This window comes from Convolutriloba macropyga, chromosome 14 (genome assembly GCF_964194025.1).
Source record: "Convolutriloba macropyga chromosome 14, txConMacr16.3, whole genome shotgun sequence".
In the NCBI taxonomy this organism is placed as follows: Eukaryota; Metazoa; Xenacoelomorpha; order Acoela; family Convolutidae; genus Convolutriloba; species Convolutriloba macropyga.
Window position 1 is genome coordinate 18,007,699 of NC_134481.1, and position 17,164 is coordinate 18,024,862.

Here is a 17,164-nt window from a genome sequence, read left to right on the forward strand (position 1 = left end):
GTGACGTCATTGCTCACTCGCTTTAGCAAAAGTTTTTAGGTTATTTGCGTGATTAGATTTTGATCATACGTGACTTACCTCACTCAATAAAATGACTTTTGCACTTTAAAACTTAAGTTTAATTTGAATTTGTTTAAGGTCAAACGAACTCATATGTACAGTATAGGTCCCTAATAAGAGGCTTCTGCGGAATGAATTTTAACAAGCTTTATTAATTTATTGCTGAATGTTTTTCAACTTGTTTTTTTGAGCGGCGTCGATTTTTTTTCAATTTAGATCTTTATCTGTTTCTATCTCTATTATATGGCACGCATGTCTATTCTTTCGCAGCTATTACGGCAATCTGCCGGCTATGTTTAGATATTTAATTGATTTTTATTTGCCTAATTGATTGTAATGATTGACTGTAACGATTGATGGCTTTTTGAAAAATTTGCAGAATGGAGATTATTTTTTCCAATAGTGTGTGTGGTTGTAGTTATAGTAGATTAATTTGCCTCGAAATATTGAATACTTTGGTTGAATGATTTCTAGATCTCAACTTAAATTGTCAAATCTATTCCAACTGTTTTAGATATGGGCCCGCAACTCAAGTGAGGTGGCTACAAGACTCTTCTCGTGATTCGCTCCTCCCTACTAATACTCAACAAACTTCTTCCTCGCCCTCCAAGAGATCAGCCACTGTCCCGTCTTCGTCACATGGAGCAGCAGCTGCTGTGTAAGTTCTTTCTCGGTGTGTTAGATACAAGCGTCATTTGCTGGTGCATAAGTTTAACACCAAGTTTATTGGCCATACTACTTTCTTATCAGCTGAGAGAAGCTGTTACGTTTAACCCTTTAAATGCACTAAAACAAAGTTTATAGGGATTATATTGGTACTGTAATCTTTTTATGCGATTTTGCCTTGCCGATATTTCGTATGAACCTTTTGACTTTTCGTCCTCAGAAACTGGATAAACAGGTAACGACCAGAGGGCATTAATTTCTCTTAGAGTTTTTCGGCCTACTAGACTCTAAGTGTGCGATTCACCAAAACTTTTGGAGACATAGATTTATGGTGTAAAGGGTAGATCTTAGAGTTTGAAGCGCGCCAGTTGTTTGAGAACAATTCGCCCGACGTTAGTCGGTTGTTTGTAACATTTCTTAGATCCTGTCGGTCTTTTACTGCATTTTTTGCATGTCTGTCTGGCCAAATGAAATTTAAACCATTTTTTTTACATCTACCTTTTTAATGCTTCCTGCATCTGAAATTTGCAAAAGATATATTAACTTCTGGCCTATTTTGGCTCATATTTTTAATTGCTGTGTGATGCTGCTATTGGCCTTCTCTTCGACCGTTCTTAATTTCATATCAGCTGTTGAATTTCTCTCGAACGAAATTTGAGGCAACTATTGTAAACGTCTGTTTTCGGATTCCGACTTTGAATTTTTGTACCCATAAAAATTTATCTAGGAACCCCCCCCCCCCCCCCCCCCCCTCGCGGCGCGAGGTTCGAGAGCAATTTATCCGACGTTGGTCTGTTTATGTTTGTTCATTCCAAGAAATTTTTTGACTAAAATGCGTGGGTGACGTCAGTTTTGACCTTTTTTGGAGCTACTTGATTGTTCATACCCACGAATAATTTTTTCCCAAAAATTGATTTTGCCTGTTTTAAGATCGTTAATGTCAAATAAGGATCTTTCGCTGTAAATGAAGTTATTTGAGAGCAGTATAAAAGGCTAAATTAAAAAACTAACAGTAATTAGCAAAAGTATTTTTTTCCTATACTTTTCGGGGCATTCTCATTCCCTTCAAATATGGCCTACTTTGCAAATGTAACCCAAATCCATAGACGTTCTATAAATTCCATGATTTAACATAGCGCCGCGGATTTTAGATGAGGGCCTGGTCAAATTTGACCATGAAAATGTAGATTTAGCTCTGTGGTGTCGCGTCCTCAGTTAGCAATGCATATAATGCAGAGATTTTGATTACTTTTTTGCAAAATTATTTCAAATTTAAAGCGATTTATTGAAACGAATCTATTTAAGTTTTATAGAATTATGGAATGATAGGAATGATGGAATTATGGACAGAATTAGTCTAGCCTATGCCTTCTTTCAAATTGTTTGCGACGCCAGTATTTCGATCCAATATGATCAGTATAACAAGGTCTTCTGAGAATATTGATTTGGAGTCGCAATTTGAGCAGATTACAGCGAAAATTAGATTTCGAAATTTTCTATTATTAATTTTATTTAGTTTCACTCTTTTTTCGAACTAGTAGTCTAATGAGATGGATGGGTGGTTCAAATGTGCAGTTAGCGGTGATTAAAGTCAGGTCTTGAATTTAGCATTCATTGAAAAAAATTAAACAAATACGCGCAAGGTGAAAAACGATATCAAAAGCTAACCACGTACAGACTTAAGCAAGCCGTAAGATTAATTTAAGGATTCCCCAATTGTATGGGCGTTTAATCATTGCAACTGCTTTGTCCGGGGCACAGGAAGAATGACAATTAAAATGTTCGTATGTGTGTTTAGGTTGTCCCAGCAGCACATGAAACGAGCTAAATTCGAAGAAGCTCACTGAATGGACCTCACTGCAGTCTAGTCTACTCAGCTCATCTGCCTACTGCGAAGCATTAATAAACATAAAAACACTTTATTTCATTAAACAGACTTTAATTTTCGTATTGCTTTATTAATGTGATTATCGTCACTCTGCAGCAGTAGTCTTCTAAGTCATTATTTCACTATTCTTGATGATCTAGTTTTCAGATTATAAAGTTGAATTTTCCTTTCCAAATTTCAGTCTCTCTCTCTCTCTCTTAATGTTAATTTATAAACGAGTTGGTCAAACTAGATGTTTTAGCTGTGCGTTTTTATTGTCACGGACTATTCAGCTTTTCAAATTGAATTTGGTAAGCTGTTGTTAGTTTTCCCCAGGAACCGTCTGCCTTTTAAGAATTCATATAAACCTATGCGTGTACAGACTATTCTTGATGTGCTTTAAGATAAAACAAAAGGAATTATAGATCGCAAGTGCTCAAGAATTACTTCCATTGAAGGACTTTCGCCATCGAACAAAAGGTGATGTACTCAGCTAACTGAGCAATACGTGTCAAATGTCCCAAAAAGCATTTTTAATTGCTCTCAAACGAAGTTTAGTAATTATATTATTCCTGTTGGTCTTTGTGCGATTTTTTGCTTGACCGATTTATCGTCTGACCCATTTGACTTGATTCGTCTGACTCTAAAACGGGATAAACAGGTAGCGCCCAGCGGAGATTAAGTGCTCTTAGAGCCTTTCTGCTCACTGGTCTCCAAGTATAAGATTCACAGAAACTGTTTTGGAGACATACTTTAGGCGTGAATGGCGGTTCGGAGAAATTGACCCTCACTCGATCCCCACCCCTGCACATCATACAAGTTAGAAGTTTAGTTACTCAAATCGTAGAAGTAAGTGTTATATCCTGGAAAAAACATGAATTTTGTAACTAGAATTCACGGATGAACGAAACCCATTTCTGCGATTTTGAATATGTAATTAGCCTAAAAATTTCTTGCCCGAATATTTGTTGGTTATTACTTGAGATCCCGGTCAAAGACAATGGTTCTCGTTAACATTGATATGGGTAATCTTAAAACTGCGCATTGTCTTAATGTACATTAGTATCAAATGGACTTTTCTTAATTTTATCACCGGTTAGGCTTTCTTCCATCTGTCTAATTGACACTTAGCCTTAGATACTGCAACCGTGGTGAAAAGTGACGCCTGGAAATGAGTTATTTATATCTTGAAAAAATCGTCATGCTTGCCCCAAAGTTGCAACAAAATTGTGACGGATATAACCAAACTTGAACTAACGTCGTCTAAGGTCACGAACTTCCATACATTTATAAATCTAAACATGGGCGGGAAATGTAATTAACTTACGAGTTTTGTTCATCTAAGAGTATTGTTCAATGCATTGATGTTTGTCCTGTGAACGAAAAAAAGAGTCAGTTGATAATAACTCTGGATGAGAGATTTGCATTGTTGAGATACAAACCGACGCTACGTCTAAAGTTTGGAATGGGGTTTTGATTATCAAGGACAGCAGATTGAATGAGGTTTAAGAAAAGCAAAAAATTTTCCAACAGGAAAATAGAAAGTTAAAATGAAATGCGAAATGCAATGACGGTAAATCATAGAATTCTTTCATTTGCTATGTGCAACTTCTACCTAAAGCAACTCAACGAGTTAGAAGAATACTATTGGAAAATCACAGATAAACTAACAAAATAGTCAAAATAGCTCAGAACAGGAAGCAAATCAGAAGTATATTTGATTTATCAGAAGTATATACCAATCGAAGACACAAATAATGGCGTGTATTTTTTCTTAAGTAACCTGGAATACATTATACGTTGCAATTATTGTGCACGATTTTGATTGCAACCGTTGACAATTAAAGTAATTTTTCTGGGAGATTACATACTTGTCGACTGGTTTTCAACGTCAGTTTAGTTTTACTTTCGGCTTTCTTTGCATTCACCAGAAGTTCTACCAGAAGGATCGAAGCAACATTAGTTTTCAGGAGTTCGTAATCAGGTATTTTTTAAAGAGCGTTCTATTGTTTCAGCTGGTGATTTTGACTCCGATTGCTTTAGGGTCGTGAAACTAAAAAAATTCCAAAAGCAAGTTGTTTGGATTTCTCTCAAGCGTTATCTTCTCAATTTCTCAACAAAGGCGGCCAACAGAATCGTGTTCTGCCCACAAGCGTTTAATAGTTATCTCCACCGGAAAAAATGTATTGCCCAGAAAAAACCTTAGAGATTGCCGTACTTTACTTTAAGCCCCGCGAGGACTGTACTAATAAAGTAAAGTACGGCAATCTCTAAGGTTTTTTTGGGCAATACATTATACTTTCTAGAGATGATTTCGCTAAGCGATTTATTAAATAAGTCGTGCTCCTATGCTAAGAGATACGAAATCAAGAGAGATATTCAATGACTGAATTTGAAATCACCATTGCAAAATAATGAAATTTAAAGTACTTTTCAACAAAAGGTTTTTATGAACAAAACGTTCAGTCACGAGGCGGAGGTAAAACAGGAATGAACAGACGCAAACTGAGACAGCGGGAAATGACAAAGTGAAAGATGAGTAATAAGGAAAGGAAGAGCAGAGTAATTTCAATTAAATTTTACATCACATTTGTCTGATCGCATGTCTGATCACGCATTCACGATTTGCTTTTAAGTAATTCATTCATTCTCTTAACTTTGCAATTCAAATTCAGTTAACAATTCTCTTTGTAATTCCCGCTACGCGAGTAAGCGTTGAATACGTAAGTCAGAATCTCGCTCCGCGAAACACAGTTTAAGTAAAACTAAGCACACCCGCGCCGCGAGTAACTACTCTATATAAATAGAGTACGACATGCGGGTGTGCTTAAATTTACTTAAACTGTGTTTCGCGGATTATGACTTAAGTATTCAACGCTTACTCGTGGAGTGGGAAATACAAAGAGAAGTGTTTTACTGAATTTGAATTGCAAAGTTAAGAGAATGAATGAATTGCTTAAAAGCAAATCGTGAATGCGTGATCAGACAGGTCTGATCACGGAGCCGGAAACCAAGAAAGAAATGACAAACAGATCACAAGATACTAAATGAAAAAGTATGAACAATTTATGAAGGGCAAATAAAATGAACTAACTTAAAGCATCGTATAAAATATAAACTGCACCAAATAAATAACGAAGGATGATATCCTTGGCTATCACATAACCCTTACATCGACAAAGAAAATGGTTACAATAACAATTTTCGAAAGTATAAATTCATAACAATATTTACAAATTAATACTTGGTCCCCGGTTAAACAAATAATATCAATATATGTACTGGTTATCATAGCTAAAAATAAATACTATTAAATTATAAAGTTTCTTAAGTAACACAGTTCGTATAGGAGCTCAGTTTCTATTTGTTCCATTCATTTAAGTTCTGTCCTTCGGCTTCAAACACAGTCATTGACTGAACTAACGTTGGAGTGTCTATGTCTAGAAGAGAAGGATCTCGCGGGGCGGGTGGCGAAACGTCTCCTAACCTTGGGGAGATATTGAACTCGGCAGGCTGTTGATCCGCAATGTTTTGAACCGTTTCAACAATAGACTCGGGTGGGGGCTGGTAATTCTCAACATAACCCGCTGGTCGTGGTCGTTTAGGCGGTGCTGTGATCGTCGAATCAGGAGATGGGCTATCAAAGCCGTAATAGAATGGGCTTCGACGATTTCGATCTGATGATCTTTGCGGTTGTTTCGCTGCAGCAGTTGTAGTTGCGGACAAAGATGTGTGCTGTTCGCTATGCGAAACAGTGCTGGCTACTTGCTGCTGGTTTCGAATAGCAAGAAAGTTTGGGATTTTAGGGATTCGTCCTCGCATTGCGCGTGAAATATTCGATTTCGAGGAGGAAACCCCGCTGCCCGGATCACGCTTACGATGCTTCGTTTTCTTATACCCCTTCTGTTTCCTCGTGAAGTCCCTAATGTGGTTTTGAATTAGCTCTTCCACCAGTTTTTCTCCTGATCTTGGTCCCCTGCGGTCCGCGTACGCTTTTAACGGAGTTTGCCGCTCCAGTTGCGTCCCGAATTTCGCAACATCACAGTTCCTGACTGTCACTACAGATTTTCCGGGTTCTTTGATCCTGGAAGTTGTCGGGCTAACTTTCAGGATATGTAAGCCGGGCGCGAGTACCTCATACAATCCCTCTAAGTTTTTCTTCAAGCGTCGATTTCCATGGATTTTTCGGGCTAAGTTTAGTTCCACCGCTCGCTCTTTGAGAGGGATTGGGCGAGTGGCCTTCGTTCACAGGAAGCGTGATTCGCCATCCGTGCTTGCTCGTTCTCTTGTTTTCGCCTCTTGCATCACTCGTGACATCCCGATCTCGACCTCGATGTCACTGTGGTAACCATTCACCCACTTGTCATCCGGAAGTATTTCTTCCGGCATCACTGTGTCTTCACCTTTTGAGATTTAGATTGAGTCACTGCTAGTCCAAGTTGATCAAACAAGTCACGGCCAATTAGGGACTTTAGTCCGTCAGCTACAACTGTGAATGTTGCTGAATCACAAGTCCAAACTTTGCTCGTTATTGCGGATTGTATCTTTCCTTCGACCTGGATTGGTTCATTCGAGAAAGTCCGAAGTTGTGGAGACACCTATTCGCTGATCCAGAAAGCGCGAGGACGGCTTTGTACCACTTGCGACGCCAGTGAACGGTTGAGAATACTGCATGCGCTACCGGAGTCCACGAGTAGTGTATTGCTAATATTGCCGATCTTGATAGGCATGCTGAGGGGTTCTACTTTCTTTACTGCATTCTCGATCACCGCAACCATATTATCCTCTCCGCTACTATAGTCCGATTTGTAGAGCTTAGCTGGTTGCAGGAAATTCACTGAATCCTCAGGATGCGGTTCTTATACTACGACAATTACCATCTTTTTCTTAGAATGCTGTGGTTTCAAATTCTTTTGTTTTCTGCAAACTTTCGCAGAGTGATTTAGAAGTCCACAATTGTTGCAGGTTTTGCATTTTGCGATACATTCATCACGATGATTCGGAAGAAAAATTCCTCCACAGTTTGAACAGTAGAGTGTGGAACGGTTGTTTTGTCTTGGAACATTGTTCAAATTTTGGAATTCGGGGTTCGAGAATTATTAGCAAATTGAACTGCGTTGACGTTGGCCGGGATGGCAATCTTGTTATGCTATTGAATTTGATGTTGGTTTCGCATCCCAGGTTCCATGTTAATTGCTAGCTCTAATGCCTGACTTGGTTAACGGTTTGTTTAAGAAGTTCCTTTTCAATTTCGGGATCCATTAGATTAGTGATGAAGACCTCGCGGATCAGGGTCCCTTCTTTCGTCGAGACCCAGTTCTCTGCCAATTCCTTTAATTTTCCATAGAAGTATTCTACTGTTTCTCCCTGAAGCTCTTCCGTAATCAGGAAAACGTGACGGTCGAAAGTTAAGTTGCGAGGACGGATGAATGCCTCTTCCACGATCTTCCAGAAGTCTACAGTAGAGAGACTATCGATCATGATATGCGAGTTCTTGCAGTTAAGGATGCGACGTTCTTCTACCCCGATGCTTAGGTAGAGTAGAGACACAGTTTTGCGGTCCGCCAGTGACCACAGTTTGTCACCACACAAAATGCCAATTTCAATTAGTCGTTGCCATTCGTTTTCCCAGTTCATCTTCTGCTGCGCGTTGCGAGCGTTCCTCTCTCTCTCTCCGATTGTGCGGAATCACCAACTATAGTTTCTTCATATATTGGTTCGAGGGGAAGTTCCACCATCTCGGGTTTGGGTCCAAGTAGTGTATCAAGAGAAATATTCTCTTTTGCCAACAGTGCCAATTTATATTGCACTCTCCATTTCTCAAAGCGAAGAGGAGGGTCGGTTGTAGTTTTATCCAAGAAAGAGTCAATTCCGAGAAGTGTTCGTTTAGTTGCTGACTGCACCATGTCGTACCATATTTATATAGAGTAGCTACTCGCGGTACGGGTGTGCTCAGTTTTACTTAAACTGTGATTCGCGGATCGAGATCCTGACTTAAGTATTCAACGCTTACTCTCGGAGCGGGAATTATAAAGAGAAATGTTTAACTGATTTTGAATTGCAAAGTTAAGAGGATAAATGAGTTGCTTAAAAGCAAATCGTGAATGCGTGAAGAGACATGTGTGATCACGAATCGGGAAACCAAGAAGGAAATAACAAGCAGATCACAAGATACTAAATGAACAAGTATGAACAATTTATGAAGGGCAAATAAAATGAACTAATTTAAAACATCGTATAAAATATAAACTGCACCAAATAAATAACAAAGGATGATATCCTTGGGTATCACAAACTGCTCTAAATTAAAAAATGATGTACATGTATGACCTACCGCTCACAATTTTGGTCAAAATTTCACAACAATGAAAATTTAAGAAAATAACATAATCACAAAACTTATATCTTGTTTGGTTAAATTGGTAGTCTTAATACTTTTGCTGGTTATGATAGCTAGTGATAGATAATAATAATAAACAATTTTAACAGTTATTCAGTTGCAGTTTTATTCAGAATTTGTTGCCTAGCTCTGCTTCATGAAGATAACGTCATCAGGTGTCGGGCTCCTATTGTCCATGAAATATTGCACTCAGCGATCGGTAGTTGAGACCTGTTCAATGACTGGTGAGATGTTCCATTTTTCTGGGGCCTGTTCCGCTGTCGCTTGTAGCGTTTTAATTACGGATGTCGATGGTGGCTGGATGTTTTCGACTCGGGCTCGGCATTTGCATCCTTGCAGAGGTTCGATTAGAAAGTATGATGAGGTGTTGAAGTTTTCAAAGTAATCGAGTCCTCTGTTAGGTTCCTCCGTTCGTTGGTTTTCCTTTATTGATGTTTTCAGCAAGGACGGGAGGAACTTGTTGTAAGGCCAATGGAGGTGCACTTGAAGTTGCAGGTCGGAGCCATTCCCCAGGCGGTTCTTCAATTGCAGAAGATCGTTGTGCTCTGAAGGCCACGCAATCAGGAGTTTTTGGCACACGACATCAAATGGCTCGTGCTACATTTGTTTTTGGAGATGATACAATGCTGTCAAGGTCACCTCGTTTATGCTTTACCTTTTTGCATTAGTTAATATGGCTTTGTTTCTTGCTTTGTTTTCCGCGAGTTATTATCCGGTTCCGGGATCCACATTTGTCCGCATAAATTTTAAAGGGACTCTGGCGTTCAATTTGACTGTCAAATTTGGAGATGTCGCTATTTCGAACTCTCACAATTTTTTTACCAGGCTCTTTAAATTTTGATGTAGAGGTACTAGCAGTTACGATGTTAGAGCTCGTGGCGAGCACCTCGTAAAGGCCTTTCAATTTCCCTTTTGACCTCTTTTTAGCAATGGAATTTCTGGGCCAATTTGAAGTGGAGGGCGCGTTCCGATAAAGGGATCGGTTGCGGTTGACAAAGGTTTTTTGAACAGAAAAATTGTGATTTGTCGTCGTCACTGTTTTTCTCCACTTCGTTCGCATCGCCGGTTTCCTGCGTTATTCCCTTATCCTTTTCATTTTGGCTGCGATATTTATTGACCCATTTGTCTGGTAGTATGGCTTCTGGTCTAACTATGTCTTCATCGAAATTATATTCTATAATACCCCCGTAGGAGATGTCAGACAGCTTAGCAGTAGCACATTGTACGCTCAGTGGGTTGTAAGTCTTTCTATCAAAGTGTGCTTCGAATGGCGAAATCTTTGTTGATTTTTGATTTTATATTTCTAATTGGTTATTTGTAATCTTTGATGCCTGGTATATGTTGACAGAATTTGTAGCTAATTTTTCTCCTTCAACAATTGCAAGTCTGTTTTTCATAGTCTGGTTTAAGGCTTATTACCAAACCAATTGCCCGATGATCTTTAACGGGCGCTTTTTTGATGTCTATATAGTTCTTATTACAAAATTTTGGTACCTGTTTTTCCACAAGACATTTCGCTTTAACTAATCGAATTGTACTTGGTACGCCATGATTTCTGATATACATGTCTAAAAATGTTGTTGCATTTGGGCCCTTTGCTTTTGTTGTGGGATGTTTGCACATGCTGTGGGGTATTTAGAAACTTTTGCTATTGCGGCTGAAAGTATAATTCATTGCCCTTTCATCAAATATAGGCCCCGCAAAATCAAATTGCTTTTCCTGGTTCGGTTCAGCACAAAACATATGAGAAGTACATTATTGTTTAGCAGGAATTACTGGTTGAATAATCTTACCAATTGAAACGGAATGTTTATATCGGGTTGATTTGACAATCAACTCGCGATTCATGTATAATCACCAGCAATGTGTAGCCATACACATCAGGTCCGAATTAACCAGTTCTCTATCGTGGATGTGGTCTAAGAAGGCCTCTAACAAGATGTTCGGGTTTACAATTCTCTCATCGATGCAGAGGCATCCGGATTGCTCATGTGGGGTCTGCCAGTACGAGTGTATATTGGGTTTAATTTCCTCCAATCGCACACCTCTTTTTTTTTAAAAAAAAACCTTCGCGTTGTATTATTGAACGTAGGAGTTAGAGAGCTATTATCTAGCCAATACTATTTGCTGTATTCATTTGCGGTGCGGAATCACGCGTTTTTAATGGGACGTGCAAATCGGGAGTGGATTGTATTGAACTTAAACCTAAGGTCTTTGCGGACGCAGACGTTAGTTCCAAATTTTTGTGATCGTCTTCTGTACGTTTGCTCAGCAAAAGATGTCATCTAAGAAGCAGTAGGTAATTTTAGTCCAATTAAAGTATAATTCATGATCTCTCGTAATTCCGCGGTCATATCAAAAAGACCAGGAAAGCAGTATGTAACTGTTATGTGTACGCTTATTATGTTGAAGTTGCAATGTTTGTCATTTTTTGGGTGTAACTTTAGTTGGCTCTACGCAGATTTAAGTTCCATTGTTGAAAAGTAAATGCTCTTTTGCGGTGCCGGATCACTCGTTTATTGCAATATTGATTCGATTAACGTTTCTATAATTGGCGTTTCATATACATTTTGTGAGTATTTTTAGTGTTTCAGAATCAGGTGCCAACTACATCGAATGGAGTCTCTTAACAGTGACTACGATAGGGGAAAAACGCATTGATCTGGACAAATTCTTAGTTTTATGATACATTTCTCATCAAGTAATTTTGTATGTTGAGGCTTATTTATCTTGTAAGATAGTTAAAATCTGTCTTGCTTTTTAATGTCTTGGTTGAAAATGCTAATGAAGATGAAGATGTGATTTAGCTACATATTTTCATTATCATCGAATACGAACTAATAGTTTAGAAAACTGTGTTGCTTCATGTTCTTTGATTAAGAAATGAGCTGTAGTATTAATCGCCTGATTACAATTTTGATAGAATTTGTGAAACTGCAAGTATGAGTTGGTCAAAAAGGTTACCACTGATTAGTGGGTTGATGCTGTCTGCCCTAATTGTGAATTCTGTGGCTGGAATGGGCCAGCCATTGGTTGAAACCGGCGTTTGGGTTTTTCATTTAGTCAGAAATGGCCCATTTGAAAACCTGCGCAATTGAGGTTTCCTAATTTCGCTCACCCAGATTGCTTGTGAAGTACTCCCCCTACCACTTGCGTTGCAATTGATTTTTCCAAAAAGCTGCATGTTTTTCCGCAATTGATTAGTTAAGGGATATAATCTCAATTTTGATTGGTTGATTCAATGGTCCAATTTTTTTTTGACGCTATTGTCGATTAAAGCAACCATGTTTTCCTACCCACTGCTGTAATCTGATTCGTACAATCTGTCACCTGGTGACGATTGTACATAATTTATGGATTCCTCCATAGTGTTTTCTGCTCCCAAATTATTTACTGGTTTTCTTTTGGTTCGAGGAATTATTTTGTTTGTGCGGTTTCTACACACTTTAGCCAAATGGTTCATTAAACTTCAGTTATTGCAAGCTTTATCACGTATTTTTCTGCTTTTACTTGTAACTATGTTTAAGCTTGATGCTCATGAGCAACTCTATTGAAAATTAAATACAAGTTTTTTGGTTTCAATCAATTCTTTTTTTTAACTTAAATAATTTGCAAAAAAATTATTGAAATTTTTTATAACTTCTTACAATCTTTTTTGTCTTATTTTGGAATTAGAGTTGTTTGTGCTTAATTTGGCTAGCTTGAAATTGTGTGAGCGAAGAGTTTCGTAATTTTTTTCATGTTACTTTTTTGCTATTTTTTTTTCATTTCAATTCTGGAACTATTTTTTGTTCTTTGAAGTTCACTTTCATTAGAAACTAGTGCTTCAGCAGGCTTTTTTATGGCAAAGACATCTTCGAATCGTTTTTAAGATCTGTTCATTCTTTGTTCCGCTTTTAGACGTCAGTTAGGAGTCAAATTAGATCGTTGAACTTGATCACGATGGAATAGTAAATGAAGTGGAGAAATAAAGCAAGTAGGTTTTAAGCGTACCATTAAAGCGAGTATGTTTTTTCTACGTACCTCTAAATTGAACAGAGAAGCTGTTATTTGAACAAATTTTAGATTTTTGAAAGCAAGTTCTTTCTAACGTGTCGCAATTTGACTGCTGTTGTCAGTGCTCTTGAGTTCTATTGTTATGAAGCATATGTTTTCTAATGTCACATCTTTACAGTTGGTCTCTACACACTTTAGCCAAATGGTTCATTAAACTTCCGTTATTGCAAGCTTTATCACGTGCAAAACACCTTTCTTGGTGACCCGGGTCCAAAATAAGCCGCAGATTTGGCAGTGAAACGGTGCGACTTGATTGGCTTGTTTTGGAAAGTAATTCGTAGTTGACCTACTCGCGTAGCGAGTGCTAGCTGGTTATTGGACGTTTACGCTTGCTGGGATAAGTTTTTTGTTACGAGCTTGGATTTGTTGTTATTTTTGCATCCCCCGTTACATATAGAGTGCTAGCTCAAGAGATTTCCTGGTTTCCACTGTTTGTTTCAGCAACTCTTTTCCGATTTTTATTAGATTTGTTATGAAGGCGTCTCTGAAGAGTGTTTCTTCATTATTTTCGTAGACGCCATTTTCCGCCAGTTTTCCGGGTTTTCCGTAGAATTGTTCAACCGTTTCGTTTTCTAGTTGTTTTTTTATGTGAAAACATGCCTGTCGAATGTTATATTTTTGGGGTCTAATGAACGCTTGTTCCACCAGGGTGCAAATTTCTGCTGTAGACAATTTGTCTACCTTGATATGCAGGTTCTTGCTGTTCAGTATTCTTCGGTCCTCCACTCCAATAATCAGTAATAAAAGGAAGACGATCTTTCGGCCTGCAAAATGCCAAGATTTGTCACCGCCAATTATGCCAACCTCTATCACACGTTGACATATGTTCTGCCTGTTAAATATATAATCGGCGTTTTGGGTGTTTCCTGCGCGTTTCGGCTGATCTGATGAGCTCCTCCCCGTAGATTTGTTCAAATGGCAAATTCATCATTTCAGGTTTGAGGCCCAGTAAGGTGTCCAATTTGGTGTTTTTTTGGCGGTCAGGAGTAACTTATATTACACTCTCCATTTTCCAAGCGAAGAGGTGGATATGGAGTTAGTTTACCCCAAAATGCGTCAATGCCCAGAGGGGTTCGTTTGTTTGCTGACTGCGCCGTCTCGTACTTTACGTTAATTGTAGAGTCTTTGCAGGGCGAGATGGCAGCCTATTTTCTAGATTTAAATTAGCTGAGCAAATCGCTTGATTAGTTTTGAGCCTAAGCTTTGGGCGCCAAATCAAGAGAGTAATCAGTGGGCTCGAAATGTTAGATGCAGAAGAATGAAATTTGAAGTATTTTTCAACAAAAGATGTTCTTGATCAGAACTTTTGATGAAGAGGCGGGAAGGATAACAGGGATGAAAAGAAGCAAACTCGGACAGCGGGAAACAACAAAATGAAAGATAAGTAAAAAAGAAAGAAAGAGCAAAAGTAAAAAAACTACATCGTAGTTTTTTTGCGCTAATTTACTGAATGATGCACACGTATGACAGAGATCAAACGTAAAACAGGACCAGACAAACTTAAACACAGTAACAATTTTTTCGAATAGTTCTACATTGCAATTTGTTGCAAGTTACTCATTTCAATTTTTTTTGTAGGTTTGTTGTTTTTTTATTAGACGGGAAACTCAATCACAATGATAACAACCTTAAACCGTGTATAATTATGATGTACTTCAAAAACCCACATTATTGTTCTGTGACTTAGGTTTTGTTAATCTTGAGTTTTTCCAAAAATGGATTTTTTTGCAGTGGCAAAGCACAAGAGTCATTAGCACCTTGGAGTTTTCAATTGTGCATGTAAACGAAAAGTGATTCCTCACTTTCCACTTCAAAAGTTGACAGATACTACTGCCTTAACTCCCACCCTTAATTTGTCAGTCCATAAAATTCATAAAACGTGATGCCAGAATGGCATGTAGTTTGATGCAAGAGTAACATGTAGTTCTTGGTTCGTCACGATTTCAACATGCAATGGATGAAAATGTTTTCCACAGTAATAGCCCCTATTTTCATTTTAATAGTTGTAATTCGTATGTTAATTGCTCTCGAACGAATTTGAAGAAACTATTGTAAAAGTGTTGGTCTTTTTACGACTTGATGGAGAGAATTGGTAATACAGGTTTTTACGACTCCAACAGGAGGTTTTTGTATTGCCCAAGTTTTTTTGCAATCCATGAATTCTATTGTAACCCGGGTCGAGATGTCAGCGCCGTTTCAGCGCATTATTTTGTAAGAAATGCGCTGAATATGCTAAAATTATGTAAATGAGTTGAATTCGTTGAATTGTGCTGAAATGAGCTGAAATGCACTGATTTTTCACGTTTTACAGCGCAATAATCTTTCATAATTTTACGCTGAATTGCGCTGAAACTTTGTAAGAAATGCATTCAAACTTCAGCGCTTTTCTTAAATTTATTTAGTGGATTTGAAAGCTTTTTGACACTGATTCCTGAATTTCGAACCATTCAAATTGCTCTCACATTAACGATTAAATTTTTCTAAACAATGCGCTGAAAGCGCTGAAATGCGATGAAAATAACCATGAATTGCTCTGAATTTTTAGCGCACTTCTTACATAAGTTCAGCGCAATTCTTCCAAAACTGTTTATTAATATAAATTAAAATTAAACGAGAGGAATTTTAGAAATCAATGGCGCAGTGGATTGAGCGATGGCTACGGCACTGGAGAGCAGCATGTGCGTCTCAGACAGCGCTATTTTTTTTTGAAAAATCAGTCGTTTTCAGCGTGTTTCTTGCAAAATTTGAGCGCATTTCAGCAAATTTCAGCGCAACATTATGTAAGATTTTTCCGCTGAACTTTTTGAAAAATCAGCGGATTTCATCGCATTTTTTACACAGTTTCTAGAAATTTTTCAATCAGGGAATGATGCTCTGTTTTTTTAACAATTCAAATTATTTGGATTGTATTGGTGTGCTGTCATTTTAAGAACCGAAGAGGCTTTATGGTTTTCTTATTTTGATGAGTGCGCGGGCGAAAAAACCGGAAATTCAGGGAGTTAATAAAGTTTGAAAAAGTAGTTCCGCAGAAAAATTTTGAAGAGTGGAGAAAAGCCTTCTATTGACACAGCGGCAAACGTAGGTAAGTAAAAATTTTCGCTAAGGGGAGCAAATTTTATTTGTCCACTTGCAGCTTTTTCAAGTTGTTTATTTCTTTTGCAATTTTTGTGTTGTCTAAAAAGATGTTTTAGACTAATATTATAATATTTGGGTTGTTTCGATAGCTTTTTGAAGGTTTTTGGCCAATAAAGAGAGTTTTACTCTTATTTGCATGTTTTCTCAACAAAATCTAAGGTTTTAGGGCTATTTAAGCAATTTTGACCCACCTCAGTATTTTTCTGCTTTTACTTGTAACTATGTTTAAGCTTGATGCTCATGAGCAACTCTATTGAAAATTAAATACAGGTTTTTTGGTACCAATCAATTCTTTTTTTAACTTTAATAATTTGCAAAAAATTTATTGAAATTTTTTATAACTTCTTACAATCTTTTTTGTCTTATTTTGGAATTAGAGTTGTTTGTGCTTAATTTGGCTAGCTTGAAATTGTGTGAGCGAAGAGTTTCGTAATTTTTTTCATATTACTTTTTTGCTATTTTTTTTTTCATTTCAATTCTGGAACTATTTTTTGTTCTTTGAAGTTCACTTTCATTAGAAACTAGTGCTTCAGCAGGCTTTTTTATGGCAAAGACATCTTCGAATCGTTTTTAAGATCTGTTCATTCTTTTTTCCGCTTTTTGACGTCAGTTAGAAGTCAAATTAGATCGTTGAACTTGATCACGATGGAATAGTAAATGAAGTGGAGAAATAAAGCAAGTAGGTTTTAAGCGTATCATTAAAGCGAGTATGTTTTTTCTACGTACCTCTAAATTGAACAGAGAAGCTGTTATTTGAACAAATTTTAGATTTTTGAAAGCAAGTTCTTTCTAACGTGTCGCAATTTGACTGCTGTTGTCAGCGCTCTTGGGTGCTATTGTTATGAAACATATGTTTTCTAATGTCACATCTTTACAATTGATGGAACTCCTTGACGTGCAGCTATTTCTTTTTGTTTACTTTGACACTATTTGTTGACATAAAATCATATTGAAATTTTTTTTGACCCTTTAGAATCTAT

The 17,164-nt window shown here is 37.6% G+C and overlaps 2 protein-coding genes across 2 annotated transcripts in view; both read left to right on the forward strand.

Moving 5' to 3' along the window:
- Positions 1-2,861, forward strand: part of LOC142353409 (host cell factor-like) — a 46,892-nt gene extending 44,031 nt beyond the window's left edge. The window contains exons 18-19 of the mRNA XM_075405641.1: positions 575-718; positions 2,525-2,861. Of these exons, the coding sequence (XP_075261756.1) occupies positions 575-718; positions 2,525-2,573 (193 nt within the window). The 3' untranslated portion in view covers positions 2,574-2,861. The remainder of the gene's footprint in view (positions 1-574; positions 719-2,524) is intronic.
- Positions 1-17,164, forward strand: part of LOC142353110 (uncharacterized) — a 576,000-nt gene that overhangs the window by 386,903 nt on the left and 171,933 nt on the right. The gene's annotated exons all lie outside the window — the stretch shown is intronic.